Source organism: Diadema setosum, chromosome 5, assembly GCF_964275005.1.
Source record: "Diadema setosum chromosome 5, eeDiaSeto1, whole genome shotgun sequence".
In the NCBI taxonomy this organism is placed as follows: Eukaryota; Metazoa; Echinodermata; class Echinoidea; order Diadematoida; family Diadematidae; genus Diadema; species Diadema setosum.
The window spans coordinates 17259113-17279264 of record NC_092689.1 but is presented as its reverse complement, the minus strand read 5'-3'; the positions used below and the strand labels follow the sequence as shown (position 1 = coordinate 17279264).

General features: G+C 38.3%; 1 protein-coding gene across 1 annotated transcript in view; it reads left to right on the top strand.

Annotated features, from left to right (window-relative positions):
* Positions 1 to 462: 462 nt before the first annotated feature.
* Positions 463 to 20152, top strand: part of LOC140229155 (ubiquitin-conjugating enzyme E2 D2-like) — a 29838-nt gene continuing 10148 nt past the window's right edge. The window contains exon 1 of the mRNA XM_072309422.1: positions 463 to 601. Within this exon, the coding sequence (XP_072165523.1) occupies positions 578 to 601 (24 nt within the window). The 5' untranslated portion in view covers positions 463 to 577. The remainder of the gene's footprint in view (positions 602 to 20152) is intronic.

The following is a 20152-nucleotide window of genomic DNA, read 5'->3' as shown; positions in this document are numbered from 1 at the left end:
TCCTCTAGTTTCTTTAGTCACTTTTTCTTTTTTTTTTAGGCAGCACAATTGCTGAATGAAACCTTGTTTTCTTTTCCGTTTTCGTTTCTGGCTCTTCGCTTTTTTGTGTGTGATATTATCTATCAAAAATGTTTACTAGTATGAAGGTTTATACATTTATTTCTTCTTTTTTCTTCTTCTTCTTCTTCTTCTTTTGATAACTAGAACGCGCACACCCTCTGTAGAGATTTCTATAGCTCCCCATTTTACTTTTCACGAACTTTTAAACGTGTCCGTACGCGTGCGTTAACTTGTTCTTCCTGCTACGAGTAGCTAGCTGCTTTCCCCGTCCATAGATTGTTGTACACTGTACGTTCGACAGTTCTCGCGATGCGCGATCGAGTGTACAGTACAGTACAGTATACGTATCGTACAACCGAAACACGTAATTGATCACGAAAGGGATCCAATAGCGGCCAGCGAAACCAAGTGGAGTGTAGCACATAACGTTAGTCTCTTTCTTGCCGAAATAATCCACTCTACTTAGATTCTGGAAAGAGGAGGGAACGCCTGACTGACAGATTTCATCTCACACACAATGGCTATGAAAAGATTGAGGAAGGTTTGTAGTTCTTGTTTGTGAAATTGTTGCTTTTTGTCAGGGCATGTGAATGAATGGCTGTTGAAACTTCTGCCGTTTACAATACAGCAAGCGTTCAGTTCAGTGCTGTGCTGGCTGTGCTTGTTTACTACGGAAACGATCATTGTCAATTGACACTGTCTATAATAGCAATGCTACGCATTAAGTTGTATTTAACATGAATTGATGAATGATGGGTTGAACCCATTTACTAGTTTTTGTTCCCTGCTGCCTTACAACTGGATCTAATCTTCACTGGTCTTGTTCGTTGCAGTGTCCAGTGAGCAGTGTAGCCAAGGTAGTGCAATGACAGTGGATTGAGTGATATGCCAAACACTGACTGAGTGAAAGTGAAAACGGCACTGTGCTGTGTTTAGTGGACTCTCTAGTCTATGAACGTTAGTGCAGTGTGTGTAAATTTTTCAGGGCAGGGCCAGGCCCAGGGCAACCGTTCTGGTCACTTGTGTCTTGAGTATTAAACGTTAGTAGAATGACTTGGTACTGTAAGAGGTGAGCCTGAATCCCTATGAAGCTTAACTGAGATGGCCTGGGAGTGCGACAGTACAGGTCATTAATGTCATTAAGACATTGTGTGTGTAGATGACACTTGACGGCTAGCAGGTGACAGTGAAAAAGTTGTAAATTTAACGACTTACAACGTGCCCTATGTACAAATTGTACAGTATTCAGTAATTGCGACTTGCCCAAACGCGAAGCGTTCGGGCTGCGAATAGTACATGTAGAATTTTCGGTCTTGTACAGGGTAGTATATCGCCCCTAAAATCCAACTTGCATGCCTGTACCTGTTGATGGGTCTATTTAAATTTGCTTCAATTTGAATTCATGAGTACATTGTACAGATGTACAGTAGTTCAGTTGTTGACAACGGACATCATTGAACGTGTGGTTCCTCAAATGTGACCGGCGACAACGGTTTCAGGCAAAAGTCCGGAATTTTGAAAATCCATTTTTTCACTGAATCACATAGCCCATTTCCTAAGCTTTGCATTGATATAAAACACTTGTATTCTTCGGCACCATAAGTGGGCATAGAACGAGAAATAAAATGCACTTTTTAAGTTGTTAGCCTGACAAAATTGCGAGAAAACAGGCTTTGAAGATTCACCTCTTTCTCAAAGACAATATCTGAGCGGCGATGCGAGGGGAGAATCACCCATCCGTACGATGGTGCCAGTCGATGTTAAGCTCCGCCTCTAGCAACCACATCACCTTTTGATTGGCTCACTGAGAGAGTCAAATTTCCCGGGCACCTTCCTCGGAGCTCAGCGTATGGAGCCAAAAAACAATGCATTTCGCTCGGGTTTGTTTACCAGTACGTCTTTCAAGATGGCGAATACGATAATTGCACGTATGGTGTACATAGTACATTGTGTATGGTGTACGCATTACGCAGTGGCATCCACGGTATGCCATGACCGTGTGCATGTAACAGGAGCGGTGGCGAATCCACACATTTACAAATCGCGTTTTCATTGTGGTTGATTTGTCTTTTTCATTTGCGACCCTTTTGAAGGGAGAAAATTGCTAGTGCTGGCAAGGGTCACGCTTCCTGTTTGTTTTGTTTTTTCAAGACATGCATACAAGACATGCAACAAACACGACTCGTAAGTTTGGTGCGATCTTGACGTGTAGTACTTGAATATAATTGGTCACATGTGACCGCTCCTTTCCTCTCATCTACCTTCCATTGAGTCAGTCTGCTGTCATAATTTTTACTACATGTACAAGTAGACAAATGTGAGAATATTTAGTTTTCTTTTCACACGATTATGTCATGCTACATGATTTTTGTTTCACTTCCGTTGTCGAACATTGCGGTAGAATAGTTTGGATAGAAAGCCAAACGAAGAGCACGCCTACAGAGCGTATTATAAACCACTATAGCAAGAACAATGGAGCATGTAATCGTGTACGCGTGGACAAAGCATTCCCCAAACACTGCAACTGGTGTCTCCGAAAGCCGAATTATGTAAATGTATGCGACGCACCAGCCAATTGCATGTGAGTCCATGCGCCGTAGCAACGCTGGGGATATTGGCGCGGCGTTCGAAAGAAGCTCGAAACTGACGAGTGCGATCCAACATAGGGTGCTTAAAGGTCCAGTTTACCTTTGGGAGCAGTGATTTCAAAAATGTTCAAGATATCACATTTGATGCATATGTGTAGGTCTGTTGTATCATAAAACATCCTACCATATGAAATATTTGCAATAAAACCTAAAATAAAGGAGATATCAGGGTTTTTCTCAGTAAACCGTAACTGTATACGGTTTAGTCTGGAAACATTTTTATGATAACTATTGTTCACATTTTGTGTATTTAACAACACGTAACATCGATTATATGGATTCAAATTTTGACAGTGGTTGTTTCTATCCCTAACTCACATTTTAGAACTATTTTAAAGCACTAATGCTTTCATCTGCAAATGGTAAATTATGCCTTTAAAATTCCATTTTCGATAGGAAAAACTTAGTCTTATGCCATGAAATTTAGTGTAGATGTAGAAAACATATCAAAGATTCGATTTCTGCAAAAAAACTAAATCGACAAAAATAATAGTCAAAATCTTTGTACCCCGCCTAGGAGGGAATTTGCTCTTGCGACTTTTGCCTGAAACCGTTGTCGCGGGTCACAAATACCTATGGAGTAAATATTTGTTCAACTCAAATAAAATTATATCTACAACAATGTAGAACTCCTATATTAGATACATCAAACTACTTTTTCTCAATGCTGATTTTGTTTAATAGTCAATAATACATCATAAAATTTCACAAAATCCCTAAAATATTATCACCTTAATAATCCCCCAGAATCCGTCCGACATCTCCAGATTTCACACGCCCGCTATGCATGACCAATGTCAATGCACATAGAAGACCGCTGAAAAATGTGCCGCACCGTAGGCCCCTACCTTGTAATGGCACAAGTTTAGATCAGGGACATTGCAGCACCTGTTACACTTGGTGTCCGTATTCTGGCGAGTCAGCACTTGCATTCAACCCCTGAGTTGTATAAATAAATTAGTCACTGCATCGGCATGTACAGAGATTTTGTTTTTCTTTTGTGTTTTTGAGGATACCATCACACTCTGAGCTTGTGATGAGTGAAAAATCTCACAACAGATTCACGATTGGCATATTTCTCAATTTTTAGTGCTTTTTCAGCGACCCTGAGTTTGTGTTAAGTTTTCTGAGCTTATAGATGGGCCATCCCTTTTGCATTCCTTCCCAAATAGCACAGAACATGATATGTTCCACCAGAATGACATGACTATTGTAAAGCTATACCATTTCTGTGATATTTGAACAAAAGATATGCATGTTAAAGTGAAAACAAAGTTCTGGTAAGGGCTTGAGAACCCGTCTGGCACCATTTCATATTTGCTTGCAATATATCGAAAGAGTCTACAAAGAAACTTACCTGGCTGACGCAGTTTGCCGGAATGATGAGTCGTTTTGGAGTATTTTGAGAAAAATAATAAAAGTCGGTAGAGCGACTTTTATTCCAGAAGGCTCCAGACTAACTCGGTCTCAGGGAAAACTTGACCCTATTTCAAACAATTTACACACAGTTCGTGATCGCCATGTTCATCAGTACTCTATAATACTATGGGTACCAAACGAGGCCTTACTGAGCAGACAGGAAAGTGCGTGCTAATCCTGTACAAAACAAATGGACAGCGCGCGGTCCTCAAGCCTACTACGTAGTATACGCACATCACCTCAGTTGCTTCGACGCGCGGTCTTTGAAGTTTTTGTTGTTGTTTATCAAGCGTCTTTGATTGTTTTTAGAGCTGCTTGAGAGGCGCACACTAATTTTGCATGCGCGCCAAAGAGGTTTTTGATGCGCGCGTTGTAACAACTCGGACCATTACTGCGAGTAGCCAGAACGCTACAATGTAGTTTATACAGGCCGCTCACATATATGCATAAAGTACACCACACTGTACAATCCAGAGGGACAACCAATACAACTCATTCCGCCGTCAAGCAAAGCGAGGCCGAGTTATCCCCGAGTCCGAGTCTAGCCTGACCCCGTTCGGGTAAGTTCTGAGACTGAATGTTTTTGGTTAATATTTCCCATTTTCATCGTTACACATCAAATATCTTGTTATTACAGTGTTATTCCGCACATTTCCTAGGCATACGTTCACATTTTGGAGCAAAATTTGACAACTTTTGCAGGCGTACCAGAACTTTTTGGGGGCTTTAAAGCTGTCAAAAAAGAAGAATTCACTAGCTTTTCTTACTTTGTTGTCGATGGCAAATAACAACACACCATTTTTTTCACATGTAGTTCATGTGTGAACTACATGTCACATACATGTGCAACTACCGTAAGTGCATCACACAGGTCTGTAAAACTAGACTAGTAGTTTAGATTTGTAATTTTTTTCATACTAGTACGAAAATATTATTGAAATCTTAACGGTCAATATAACCAAAAAATAAAGACCCTCTTGAGTTCAAAATTTACAGGAGGTCTCCAAATAGTGTTTTCTTCAATACCTAAGTTTTCTCACCAATTTTTCAAAAATGTGCATGCAAAACTACAAAAGGGATTGGCTGTCTTTAAAGGTAGGGAATCCCATTTGCATGCCTCAAATGAAGAGTTGTATAAATACAGTGGTATGGTGAAGAGAGTATCATTTTTGAAACTCCCATAAAGTATTGAAAGTGGAAGGTAACATTTAGTACATTCTTATTGACCGTTAGATTTTGAATTGAAATTTTTCGGGGCTCACCGTAAGTTCCGGTACATTACTAGGCTACCTTTGCAGACCCATGCACTGCATGTGTGTCCATCATGTATATTTTGTGAAGAAAGTTCATCAGAACTTACAAAAATTTCTATATACATTCTTGCCACACACTCTATATGTTATTACATCAGCTCTTATACTTTTAGATTTGTGTTTATAGATAAAAAATACAGAAGACTGCAACAAAAAGGCTTAAGTGTGGCTGACACACAGAACTACTGAGTAGTTGAGTTTTGTGCATTATTCAAATTGTAGATAACTGTTGACTTCCAAATTTCTCAGCAGTGGCCTAAACAAGTCCCCTGAGGTTCATATTTAATGTTTTGCTGCATTTTGGGAGGTCTGTAAAACGTATTCCCTACCTTTAAATATGTGATCTCTCATCCTGGAATGACTTGACTTTAAAATGTTACTGCTGTCTGGAAATCAAGCCATATATATGCATTTATGATTACAAATTGTACAAGTGTGTGTAGAGACTTGTCCATTCACGACATGTGTGTACATACAGCTGTACATGTATCTTCTCAACAGCGTGCCATGCAAGCCTACCAACTAACGTACAGTAGGTAATTTGCCACGCGATTCACAGGACTATACCCTCTGGTGCAGTTATTGAATGTAGCTCCAGTAATAGAATGATACTAGTGCTTTGATACACCTTTGTGTACACTGTACAATGTACACTTGTATGCAGTTCACATTATGTAAATTCATGCCAATACCCTTGTGCTGGTTCATGTTTTTAACTGACAGGGGATTGAAAGATAAGCAAATTTTATCTGGAAGCTTTCAACCTCAATTTTTATGCCTCCGCCAACGAAGTGGCCGGAGGCATTATGTTTTCGGGTCGCCCGTCCGTCCGTTCGTCCGTCCGTCTGTCCCGTTTTGTTTTTGTCGATACCTCAAGAACCGTGTGGTGGTTTTGCATCAAACTTGGTATGAGGGTATATCCTGGGGGGATAATACTTTGTTTGGATTTTAGGGTCACGGGGTCAAAGGTCAAAGGTCACAGGTTATTTTGTGGGGAAAAAAAGGTTGAAAATTCATGTTTTTCTCCATATCTCGCAAATGGTTCGAGGTATCTTCATGGAACTTAGTATATATGCTTGTTCCAATGGGCAGTGATTATCTAGGGAAGTTGGGGGTCATGGTTCAAAGGTCAGGGGTCAAGATCAAGGTCAACCCCTCAAAATATCACTACTTTCCTTATATTTATGCAATGCCTGAAGGTTTTCTTTTTTTTTTTAACTTGATGTATGCATGTATTACCCAATATATATTCTGTGGGAAGTTTCTTGCCAAAAGGTCAAAGGTCAAGTGAAAGTGCTGAATTGCACTTTTTCCTCCATATCTCAAAAGTAACTCAAGGTATCATCATGAAACTTACATATTTATGCATGTTCAACCTAACAGTGATTCTCTTTGGAACTGTGAGGTCAAAGGTCAAAGGCCAGGTTTAGATAATTCTATTTTCCCATTTGATACTGAAATTATACTTTTTCTCAATACCTTGAAAATTACTCAATGCATAAACTTATAAAAGGGTCAAAAGTCAAGTAAAAATCATCAGTTCCCCAAATACCTGCACTCTAATCATTCATCCAATTGAACCTAGTTCTAGGAAAATGAACATTCAGCACATTTGTAGCAAACCTGTCATTTTAATATTTTGCCAATTGTGTGAAACTGTCATCGCACATTGTCAAGACATTGTACTATAGACCTATTAGGAGAACCATGCATTATGGCGGAGGCATATCAGTCGCCGTAGCGATATATCTAGTTTTAAGCATGCGAAGTCACATGCCAGCTGGGCCAGGAAGCATGCCTTGATAGTCCAGGGCCCCGTTTTATCAAAAGATAAAATCGATTTTAAATTTCCTTACCACACAGTCTGCCATAGACTTACAGTTGAAATCAACTTTATAATCGATTTTGACTCTTCATAAAACAGGGCCCAGATCTTGCCTCTGTGCCTTGCTACAAAAGCTGCGTGATAGCAAATCAGGCCACAAATGAGCTGTGCTGTATGGAGTTTGTATAATATTAGTTTTTCACATTACAGGCTGATGTGTACAGCTGTACCATATTAAAGCCCAAACAAAGTTCTGGTACGCCTGCAAAAGTTGTCAAATTTTGTTCAAAATGTGAACGTATGCCTAGGAAATGTGCGGAATAACGCTGTAATAACAAGATATTCGCTGGGTAACGATGAAAATGGGAAATATTAACCAAAAACGTTCAGTCTCAGAACTTACCCGAACGGGGTCAGACTAGACTCGGACTCGGGGATAACTCGGCCTCACTTTGCTTGACGGCGGAATGAGTTGTATTGGTTGTCCCTCTAGATTGTACAGCGTTGTACTATGCATATATTTAATGGGAGCGGCCTGTATAAACTACATGTACATTGTAGCGTTCTGGCTACTCGCAGTAATGGTCTGAGTTGTTACAACGCGCGCATCAAAAACCTCTTTGGCGCGCATGCAAAATTAGTGTGCGCCTCTCAAGCACCTCTAAAAACAATCAAAGACGCTTGATAAACAACAACAAAAACTTCAAAGACCGCGCGTCTCAGTAACTGAGGTGATGTGCGTATACTAGTAGGCAAAGACGCTTAACTAATAAGACACGTAAGTGCGCGCTAATCCTGTACAAAACAAATGGAGTAGAGCGCGTGGTCCTCAAGCGTATTACGCACATCACCTGAGACCACTCAGTTAACTTCAAAGACAGCACGTCTCAGGTGATGTGCGTCTTTGCCTGAGACGCGCTGTCTTTGAAGATGTTTGTTGTTTATCAAGCGTCTTTGATTGTGAGATCATGTTATTGCCAAATTTTTACCTCCACGAAATAATCCTTATTACTTTAAAATCTTGTTCTTAAAAATCATCCCTTAAATCTAAAAAAAGCTACGACTATAATTTTTAAATTTTTTTAAATAATAAAAATACCACTATCTTTGGAAATGAATGATGTTTCTAGGTGTACTGAGTTTGTACTTAGCTCTCTTTTGTATCGTCATGTAGGGTAGCCATTTTGTGTCCATTTTTATCGCGCGCCTTCGTATCTCGTTATCTCTACTATCTTTGCTAGTAGGCTTGAGGACCACGCGCTGTCCATTTGTTTTGTTCAGGATTAGCACGCACTTCCCTGTCTGCTCATCAAGGCCTCGTTTGGTACTCGTAGTATTATAGAGTACTGATGAACATGGCGATCACGAACTGTGTGTAAATTGTCTGAAATAGGGTCGAGTTTTCCCTGAGACCGAGTTCGTCTGGAGCCCTCTGGAATAAAAGTCGGTCTACCTACTTTTATCATTTTTCTCAAAATACTCCAAAACGACTCATCATTCCGGCAATCCGCGTCAGCCAGGTAAGTTTCTTTGTAGACTCTTTCGATATATTGCAAGCAAATATGAAATGGTGCCAGACGAGTTCTCAAGCCCTTACCAGAACTTTGTTTTCACTTTAAATTCAAATAAATGACCTCCAGTACACATTGTACAAGTAGCCCCTTGATAAGCTGTTTTGCTACAATGAACAATATGTTTAATTTTAACACACATTTCTCATAGGTCCAAGTATACAGTGTACGAATGTACAGTGTACATGTACTTGGGACTAGTCTTCAACGGGTTTAAGAAGTTTGGTGATATTCACCTGCATTGTAGTCAAACACTATGTACTGTTCTTGGTCATCTAAATATTACACTGAAAGAAGAACTGATATACTTCACTAAGTGTTTGATCAAACCTGATTTTTTTTTTTTCTTGAATACAGTAGGCCTACATACTGACAATGAGAATGACAATGACAATGAATTTTATTTTTGAACGGCCCCGCCAGGGGGCATGGAAGAATAACAAACAGGTAAATGTTTTATGGCAAAACAAAGCCATAAATAAAGATACTAGTGTCCATTAAACTAGTGTCCATTAACCTAGTGTCTATTAAACTACAAGGAATTTGATATTCAAGCAGCCAGGTACAGCTTTTAATTGACAAAAGAATCCCCCATCAGAAGATATTAACAAGTAGTACCTGTAATTAAAGGTCCAGTTTACCTTTGGGAGAAGTGATTTTAAAAAATGTTCAAGATATCACATTTGATGCATACAATTCATATGTGTAGGTCTGTTGTATCACAAAACATCCTACCATATAAAAGTTTTGCAATAAAACCTAACATATAAGGAGATATCAGTATCTTTCTCAATAAACCATAACTGTAAACGGTTTAGTGTGGAAGCATTCTGATTATAACTATTGTTTACATTTTGTGTATCTGACAATACTTAACATCGATCATATGGATTAAGATTTTTACAGTGGTCATTTCTATCCCTAACTCATATTTTAGAACCATTTTAAAGCACTCATGCTGGGGTTTTGTTTCATCGGCAAATGGTAAATTCTGCCTTTAAGGAAACAGTACAGTGGTATACTTGTACATGTACATTGTCCATGTACACTCTTTGTGCTAATTCTCCCTCTGAACACTCATGGCAGTTTTGTAATACATATTGTAGGTGGTAGGCATGTGGGAAGTGTGCTACAAGGGCACCTCAAACCATAGGCATGCTTCAGAAAAAGAGATTACAAAATGTAACTGGCAAACACCCTCTCAACCTCCCCACAGTGATGAGCCACCATGGCAATGTCTGGTGCTTGTTGACACTGTACACAATACAGTAACATGCTCTGGTAAACCATGTATGAATCACTGAAGTTGAAACAGAAAGCAATGTTGTGTAATATGCTGTGAAAAATTAACTGCACAAAATTTCCTCCTTTAGTATTAGTACTTGTATCCTTTTTGAAATGAAAGAAAACATGAAATGTGTGCAAGGAAGGCTTAGAAATAACAATCATGATACATGATACTTTGTGTATTTAAAGCAAGAAACACAAACTTTTCCCTCAGAGGCAAAGCCATTCAGGCCATTGGAAGTTCATATTTTTGTAGGCAAGTTTTTTGTTTTGATTTGTGTGTGGGATTATCTTCAGTTGTTTGGTTCACATAATCACAAAAGAAAAATAATGTATATTCTACATGTACAAGTACATTTTGTATGTAAAAAGTCTTTAATAAAGAATATGTATTTGGAATGGCACTTGAATGTGTTGACAGCGCAGACATACATCAGTCTATCGGAAGGATTGTACTTGATAACTTGAGATTTAAGTTTGTATTATCCTGTAATTGTAGTAGGGGAAGAAAATTATGGCTCTGGCAATTTTCATGAAATTCTTATACGCGCATATTTAACACTTTTCAGGACATCATGTGTAAAGGGTTCAGCAAATTTTTTCAAAAGAGATCAATGAATAAATTTTTCAAATGAGGCAAATACACTGTAGGTTGGATACAAGTAATGTATGTACAGCCTGCTGTATACTCATATACACATTGTACACTGTACATGTACAGTTTACATAAAGTACCCATTGTAGTGAGTTACAGTACTTTATCATGCTGTCATGTGCAGTGGAGTACAGCCCTTTAGTACATGAAGTTGTGATTTTTAGAATTATCATTATTACTTTTGTTATTGTCATTATTGTCATTATTTTCATTATTATTTTGTAGTCTTGTATTTGTTGTTCTGACAGAGTAGAAGGCAACAGGGCTGTTCTTGCTCAGGACTGGTAATGCATTAATTCATCCAGTTTTGCAGTCCAAGTGAATGGAGATTTGATCAAACAATGTAATCAGTTGCTGTGAAATATTTCTAGTGGAAAAGTGTAAACAACACACCAATATTTTCATGGCAGGCAAAAGGATCCAGACTACAGTTTTATGCTTTCATAATGAGGTATCAAATATTAGCATGTGTGAGGATTGAGGAAGTAAGGAATTTAATAGCACAAGAAGAAACAGGAAAGGCAAATGAAGGCGAATGCAATAGAATGAGGAACGAATGTTCAGACTGCAGTTGCAATGTATTTGTTGTACGTCACGAGATGTCATGATGCATTTTGTGTGAGTATCCCTCAGACTATACAAGTGGTGTACATCGCCTGTAGGTTCTATTCTTTAAACAATATATGCCCTATTCACGTTTATTTAAACCCAAGCCAACCTAATATTTGAAAGTGAATATAGTACATTCATGAAGACAAAACAGAATTTTGATGGAAGTGCTCATTGAGTTCAAAGCAGTCTTAACACACAATGTATGTACATGTACAATGTACAAGTACAGTATGTGTATCATTGAAAACTAAGTACATTCTACATAGCAGATACACATTTGTACACTGTAACAAAGGTCTATATGACCCTTTGTACACTATGAAATATTCAGATAGCAGTTTGTGATTTGTTCCAAACATATTTTTTTATATCTTTATTGATTTCCATAACATATCCTGCAATTTAGATTCTGTTGACAGGCCTGAAAGGAAATACATTTGTAATGTGTTCACACTTTGTGGAACCTTTCTTTTCATTTTTCATCACTGAGAGTACAGTGTAGTGCATACTGTTCATTTAAGTACACATCACAAGGTCCTTCTTGATGCAACAACTAGAAATGATATTGATTTTGTGAGTAACCATGAAAAGGTCATGGCAAGCGTCATGAACTCCTACAATATGTAGGCCCAGTCCACATTGTACCAATCAGTTTAATACTGCCTTCTCTGTATCTCGTGATCTGTGTCACAGACTTGCTCTAATTTGACACACTGGGACTCTAGACTCTAGATAGTTTTAAATACAAACTTACAGTACATATGATGTACATGTATACATGTACGTACAAGTACAACCTGTAGGTCTCACAGTGCACGATGATTGTACACCCATGGATACTTTATAGCATTCCCTTCTCTATTGTACCTACAATTGTATGTATTCCATTTCCTGAAGCATGCAAGTCATGATCTACAATAACTTGTAGAACAAAGCAGGCAGTGGGCTGCCATCTTGCCCGACAAACTGGGAAAGTGGTCCAAATCCTTGAATACTACCAGGTACTGAGTGCCAGAACCAAACCTATACATTTTACATGTGACAGAACTTCTGTATGTACAGTATTTAAACTCTCATCTGTGCAGGTACATATGTATTGTGTGCACTTTACTGTGTACACTCTTATACATGTAGTTCCACCATTTTGTCCTGACAAGGAAAATCCAAACTAAGCTGCATGAATTCCGTTTACTGAGGACACTTAACAAAATACGAAACTTGCAAAGGAGGAAGTGGGACCCATTACAACACATGATTTGGTCTCTGCTGCTGAATGTTTTGACACTTCACTTTTTACATACTCAATTTCACTTTCAATGAAACAGTATCCTACTTGTGCTGTGCTAGGGCATGTTTATGAATCGTTTTATGTGTGACAGAACTTATGTAACATTCATCCGTACAGGATCTGTAGCTTACATGTACAATTTTGTATAAATACAGGTACATGTACATTGTACATTGTGTTTTCTGCGCTTGTGCATTTAACTATATCCAAGGAATTGAACTGCCTACCCTTCTTTTATGGTTGAGTTCCAGTTTGGTCGTGAACATGTCCGATGTACCTGTAGGTCTACAACCCTGTACATGTACAGTACATTGTACATGTGTGTTCACATTATACAGTATTTGACAGTATTTATATAATGTATGGTATCATAAAGTTAATGTATTACATCCCTTTTACCAATAGCAAATGTCACAAAATTTGGCGTTGTTGAAAAATATTGTCTCCCAACATTGTGTATGATCTATTGCAGTAAATACACCTCAAGAGTTTTCACAAATGAACTGAAAAACTGGTACGGTAACCCCATGTTGCTCAAGAATACGTAACCCTCTGCAAATAAATTCACTGGAAATCTCAGGTGGTATCCCCCCTCCCCCCCCCCCCCACCTCGTCATAAAGAAGTTTTCAGTTTTATTATTTTGAGGAAAGGTCTGAATTACCCACCAAATGTTACATAGCCTAGGTTGTGAAAGGAATCTACAACTGTAATGTTGTGGGTTGCAATGGGACACACAAACTTCAAAAGTACAATGTGCAGTAGAGTACAGCTGTACATGTAGATGCTTCCTTGAAAGACTCCACACTGTCTACAATCTATGTCACTGTAGTGATAAATCAACTCAGTGGTTGATTGGTATAGTGAGACCTGCTGATTCATATGTAAACATGTCCCAGCACACCACAAGTAGGAGAATTCAGTTGTGAAAGTGAGTTTAAAGAAATAAAGTGTCAAAACACCCAGCGGCAAAGATCAAATCATGTGTTGCACTTGGTCCTGTAGTGTACAGTACTGTATGTACTTCCTCCTTTGCAAGTTTCATATTTTGTAAGTGTCCTCAGCAAGGGAATTCATGCGACTTTACTTACATGTACAAAGCAGTTTCATTTCTCTGTGTACGCTGTGGACTCTACAGTGTACATGCATTTGTACCTCTCATAGTTTCATGTAGATCCGACACTTAAAGGTAGGGAATCCCATTTGCATGCCTTAAATGAAGAGTTGTATAAATACAGTGGTATGTTGAACAGAGTATCATTTTAGAAACTCCCATAAAGTATTGAAAGTGGAAGGTAACATTTAGTGCATTTTTATTGACCGTTAGATTTTGAATTGAATTTTTTTCGGGGCTCACCGTAAATTCCAGTACATTACTAGGCTACCTTTGCAGACCCATGCACTGCATGTGTGTCCATCATGTATATTTTGTGAAGAAAAATCATCCAAACTTACAAACATTTCTATATACATTCTTGCCACACGCTCTATATGTTATTACATCAGCTCTTATACTTTTAGATTTGTGTTTATAGATAAAAGATACAGAAGACTGCAACAAAAAGGCTTAAGTGTGGCTGACACACAGAACTACTGAGTAGTTGAGTTTTGTGCATTATTCAAATTGTAGATAAATGTTGACTTCCAAATTTCTCAGCAGTGGCCTAAACAAGTCCCCTGAGGTTCATATTTAATGTTTTGCTGCATTTTGGGAGGTCTGTAAAAGGTATCCCCTACCTTTAACTGTGCTTCATGCTGTAAAAGCATGCATTTGAGGAAACACTACAACTGTATGACTGCAGTGTACATGTACATGTATGTACAATATAGCTGGAACACTTAAAACAGTATACAATTTGTACTTAAATGATGTTTGATTTACAGTTGACTCTGCTTACATTGTCTGTAACAACATGCATTCAAGGAAACTTTGTGACCAGAGCGTGCGAGCCTGCGGTGCCATTTGAAAATATATGACTTTTACAATGTAAACAGAAGACTCAGTACAACTACCGGTAAGTGCGCTGTACAGTCTATACTGACCAGCATACTCAAGACTGTACACTGTGCATACACTTTGTACACTGTACACCTGTACAGGGTACCATGTATATTCTGGAAAATACTTTGTAAATAGACCATATCAGAACATGCAGCTGTATGAACTGAGACTTTCTGTATCTGGGGCAGAAGGGACAGCAAGCAGGCAAAGCTTGTAGCAGATTTCATACTTCAGGAAAATTTCTTTTTCAAAGATGTTCAGAAACATTGCTTCATCCCAATCAAGTTATTTTTGTCTGTTGAAAGCAAACAAGAATAATTTCTTCCACACACGTTTCACAAGAAGGCGCATGTATGTACATGTACGTTTTTGCGGCCCAGAGTTGTTTTCCCGGTGAGATTCACTCAATCCTGGGTGCACAATCTGGATGGTTTGACCTCTAAACCATGATAAAGAAGCTTGACTTGACATCACTTTGGCCATAGTACATTGTAGGGTGTACATTTAGGCCTACTTTACCTGCAACTACATGTATAGTCAACTTGAGTATAATGTGGATCCACACTTCAACTATGGTTTTCAGACTCAGAGTGCAGCATATCATCCCTGGGGTGACAAGACTTGGTATCTCAATTTAAAGGGATAGTACAGTATTGGTGGAGATGAGAATACAGAGCATACCAAAACAAAGCGATCGTAATAAAGTGTGGGTCCCACATTTTATTAGAATCGCTCTTTTTTGGATACCTCAGCCATTTCAAAACCAATTTTCATCAAATAAACGTTGAATTCCTCATAGAATTAGATACTCTTTCATATTTCATAAGAGGTTTCTCATTATCTCACCAAAAAATGTTAGAAACCCGAAATTAGGTCTCAACCAAAACTATACGATCCCTTTAACTAACTCCCCCAGTTTTTCAGCATTTGACTTGAAAATTGGCACTTGTGACAGCTAATGTACATGTAGACTATGCAGATGGGCAAGACACAATGTGTTTGTGTGTTGCTTTGTATCAATGTGTTGCTATGTTAACAGCAAATTTTAAAAACATGCGGGATTGCATGCATAGATGTTGCAGTACAAACAGCTCCCGTAGTTTGATGTGGCATTCAATTCAGCTTGTGACTCCAATAAGAAGGACATACATGTACATACATGTATACATGTACTGTACACTGTACTGTATGCTAGAGAAGTTCTGTTGTTTTTTATCGATGTTAGATGATGCGTTACCATGGTAACAACATTCAATTGATGAAATGGTGCAGAAATCTTGTGGATTGAATATAACTTCCTTCAGTTTGGGGGTATTTGATTGATTTGAAATGTAGTACTGCAATAAGGTTTACAGTAGCCTACAGTACTGTAGATGTGCACAGGAGACATACAATTTATTGTTCATCAAAGGTGGATGATTTTCACATTTTCATTGGGAATACAATTCACTGTATGCACACAGTATGTACATTTTATACAATGTACATGACCCTGATTATTACTTTCCGGGCGTAGTGAGTGATGTTTGGCCGGAGAATTATTCACATTCAGTTATGTTTCTGTTCCGGTTTGTGAGTTAATGAAAGCTCTTCGTTTGTGTTGCTTGAAATTGTATTCCCAAGGGCAAACGTGCATTGTACATGTACAGTTGTACCTGACTTTCATTTCAGCTTCATGGATACAGGATGTGGAGTGTGAGAGGGGAATACCCTTTTTTGGATGGGGTGGAAAGGTAAACAAAAACGCTGTGCCTGTTTAAACAGAAAGTCTTAACACAGCTTGCTTCCCTCTGTATTGCACACAACCGTATCAGTTTATTTACACTGCAGGTATTGCCAAGTACAATTTGTAATACACTGTATCCCTACTATGGAGATCCATTAAACTAGAGCCACACATTGAGGAGATATTTCTCTGCAGTATTACATACAACAACATACAAACAATCCTGTGACACTACATTGTACGTATATGCATACTATACTATTCCCACTTAAACTCTGTTATTGTTGCTTTAGTTTCAGTTCTTGCAATGTGAGATTAATTTCATTGTATTGTTAATGATAAACTACATTAAGTATTGTAGTCATATTGTATGGTCTATTGGTATTTTTTTCCTCGAAAAGATCTGAAAAGAACCAAGAAAAGCCATCTTTGTGCTCTTCATTTTGTACATAATTGTATGTATTGTGTATTCATCTCTCCAAACCTGATACGTACAAGTGTTATGGATAAAAGGAGATTCACTGAACTGCCCCCATTCCATAGCAAATGTGAAGTAGATGTGTTCTACGTTATGTGCTGTACAAAAGTGTAGCAGAAAGCGTACAATGTAATCCAAGTGCGTGTACGCTGTACAGCTAGTATGTAAAATAAATTGTGCACAGTATTTCTGTAGTGCATGCCATTTGCAGTACATAGACATATACACACTGTACATGTATGTTGAAGAGCTCTACAATGTAATGATTTAGGAAACAATAACCTGTGTTGGCTCACAAGCAATATTTCTGCCCACTCTTAAGAACACAGAAATAACCAAGGCATAAAAAATTGTACATGTGTACATTGTAGATGTACAATGTGTGGTACATGTAGTGTGAAGCATTTTGTGAACTCCAGTGTACATGTATGTACAATCAGGGAGGTGGAAGAACCTCCCTGGTACAATATTGTACATTTACATGTACACGTATGTTAATGAGGGCACAATTTCTATTTGTTCATTCTATTTTAAAGGAGTATACTGTGCACATACAAATGTATAATATACATATTTCTCTAGATGTAGGCCTACAAATGTATAATATTTATTGATCTTTTCAAGCCACCATACACTTTTTGTATTTGTGATACATACAATACAGAAGTGGTGCAACAGGCACATAGAGTGTACAGTATCTCTCTCTCTCTCTCTCTCTCTCTCTCTCTCTTTCTATGTGCCGTGTTCTATCAGAACATTGGCGATCCTGGCTTTTCAAGCTTTCCTATCCCTAATATTGTACAGCAGTTAGCAGTTGATAGCTTTTTTATGCCATTCTCAATCAGTTGTCTGTTAAATCATTTGTACAGATTTCACAAGAATACTGTACAATCTTTCTACTACTGTATACGCCAAATATTTCGCGAGGTTTTTATTTTTGCGAATTTCGCAAGTCGGGTTCTATTCGCGAAATTGAAGACACACAAAAATTTTGACTCTGATCCTGTTGTGAATGTGACATACCCGTATACACTTCTCCATTCAGTACAGAACTCCACGATCGCGAATTTAACCACTCGCGAAATCATCAGGAATTCTCGATTCGCGAAAATATAGACTCGCGAAATATATGGCGTATGCAGTATCCTAGCGATACTGCAGTCAAAATTTGGAGCCTTCTAGAGCGATTTCAAAAAGCCTTGTGAAAAACCAATCGCTTGTCTATACTGTATACAGTGTGTAATACTGCTTGGGCTGCCAGCTCAGACTTTGCCAAAGCAGGCCCTGACTGGCTGTGTTTTCATGGTATTAGCCGAGTTCCGTTTCGATAAATCTCACTCTTTTGAATACGGTACCAAACTTGTACCATGTGTTATATAATAACAAGTGTGATGAGCGGGAAAATGTGCATGTTGGGCAGTGTTTATCGGTGGCACTCAGTTTACGCTGGCTTATTGTTTATAGCGGTTGATGACCTTCAGTGATTGGCTTTTGCATTGGCAGAAAAGCACTTCTCAAAACCTGTGGCATTTATACTGCAAGAGAACATCTTCGAATCTGCTGTAGGAGGCTGTGAAACAATGCCATGTGTACAATCTGTAAGTGGTTGCAGAACCTGATGGCATCGGATCACCTTTGCCGTCATATTCTGTCTGTTTATACTGATCTAAAAGGCTGCACGAGGCTGCTGGAGGAGGCTTCAGAACCTGACTGCTGCTTTAAATACAAATACAGTAATATAGTATAAATTGGGTATCTCTTTCCCTTTTAATATCTCTCTTCCCTTAGATTGTCCTGTCAATATTAGGTTTTCAAGGTTTTACTTTCACAGCACTTGGTCTAAAAACAGGTGTCTTTTCCTAAATTAATTTGATAATGATACTCCTTTTTGTCCTTGATTTTGCAAAAATACAGTAGGGGGGAAACGATGGTTGTGAGGAAAGCCATGGAATACACTGTACGCAGTACTTTCTGTGTAAACATCTTGTCATTCTACCTACATGTACATGGGAATGAAATTCATGACACCATCATCATATCGGTGGTTGCTCTTCAGTCATATTTTGATTTACGCTCTATCATTTGGTTACTTAAGGTGGAAGCGTTTTGAGATGTGTATATTGCAGCACCAGCGCTCTGAGGTTTTGCATGGCCAATCAAGCAATTACCTTTGTTGACTTGTATGGACCTGTGGCATCCCTACACTTGACATTACGCAGAGCCACTCCGCTTCAACCTTGTGCTCAGTGGTTCTCTTACAATGTAGAATGTACAGTGTGTGCACATGCATACAGTGTACACCGTTTTACAGCCTAATACTTGATTAAGATGTACACTTACTTTAATAGACAGTGTACATTGTACAAGGCTTCTCTACTGGATCCTTTTCAAACCAATATCTTTTTATGTGTTTTTCTTTCACAGTGGCCAAGCTGTCTGCCTGTTTGTGCTGTATTACCAGCACTTCAGTCAGAGTAATTTCCTGAAATTGCTTCCACAGACCGTATGTGACCCGTAAAACCTACTGTAACCCTAAAGGTTCATGATGTAGACATCATTTTGTCAACTAGACATTTAGACTGTCAGTATACAGTTACTTGTCAAGACTCAAGGCTGCCATAGATTTTGATCGGTCAATCATCATGTTATGGCAGGTCTAGCCATTAGCGAGAAGGGTAGTACAGATTTTGGCTGGTAGGCATTAAATTATTTGAACCATTCAATGTGCATATAATAATTTTATTAGTGTTCATAACGACTATATTGCACCACCAAAGTTACATTATTTATCTGCAGACAACAACAGAGACTAAATAATTCACCTTGACAAGAGCTTAAAGGACAAGTTCACCTTTAATAATGATTATACATGTTCATACAAAAAAGTGTATATGTGGATTGAGTGAATGCAGCAATATTATGCAGTAGAAAGTGGGAGGAAAATCAGACAATCCCCTCAAAAGTTGTAATAAGTTTTGGAATTTTCACAGCCGTCATCACTGGATGAGAAAAACTACTACATTTTGTGATGTCATATGCATAGAACAATGTAAAGAAAATATGAAGAAAATTCAACATTCATGGGTTATCATCCCTTAAAAGGTCCTGTTTACCTTTGGGAACAGTGATTTTAAGAAATTTCAAGATATGACATTTAATGCATACATATTATGTGTAGGTCTGTTGTAACACAAAACATCCTATCATCTAAGATTTATGCAATAAAACCTAAAATGTACTGAGATATCTGTATTTTTCTCAATAAACAAT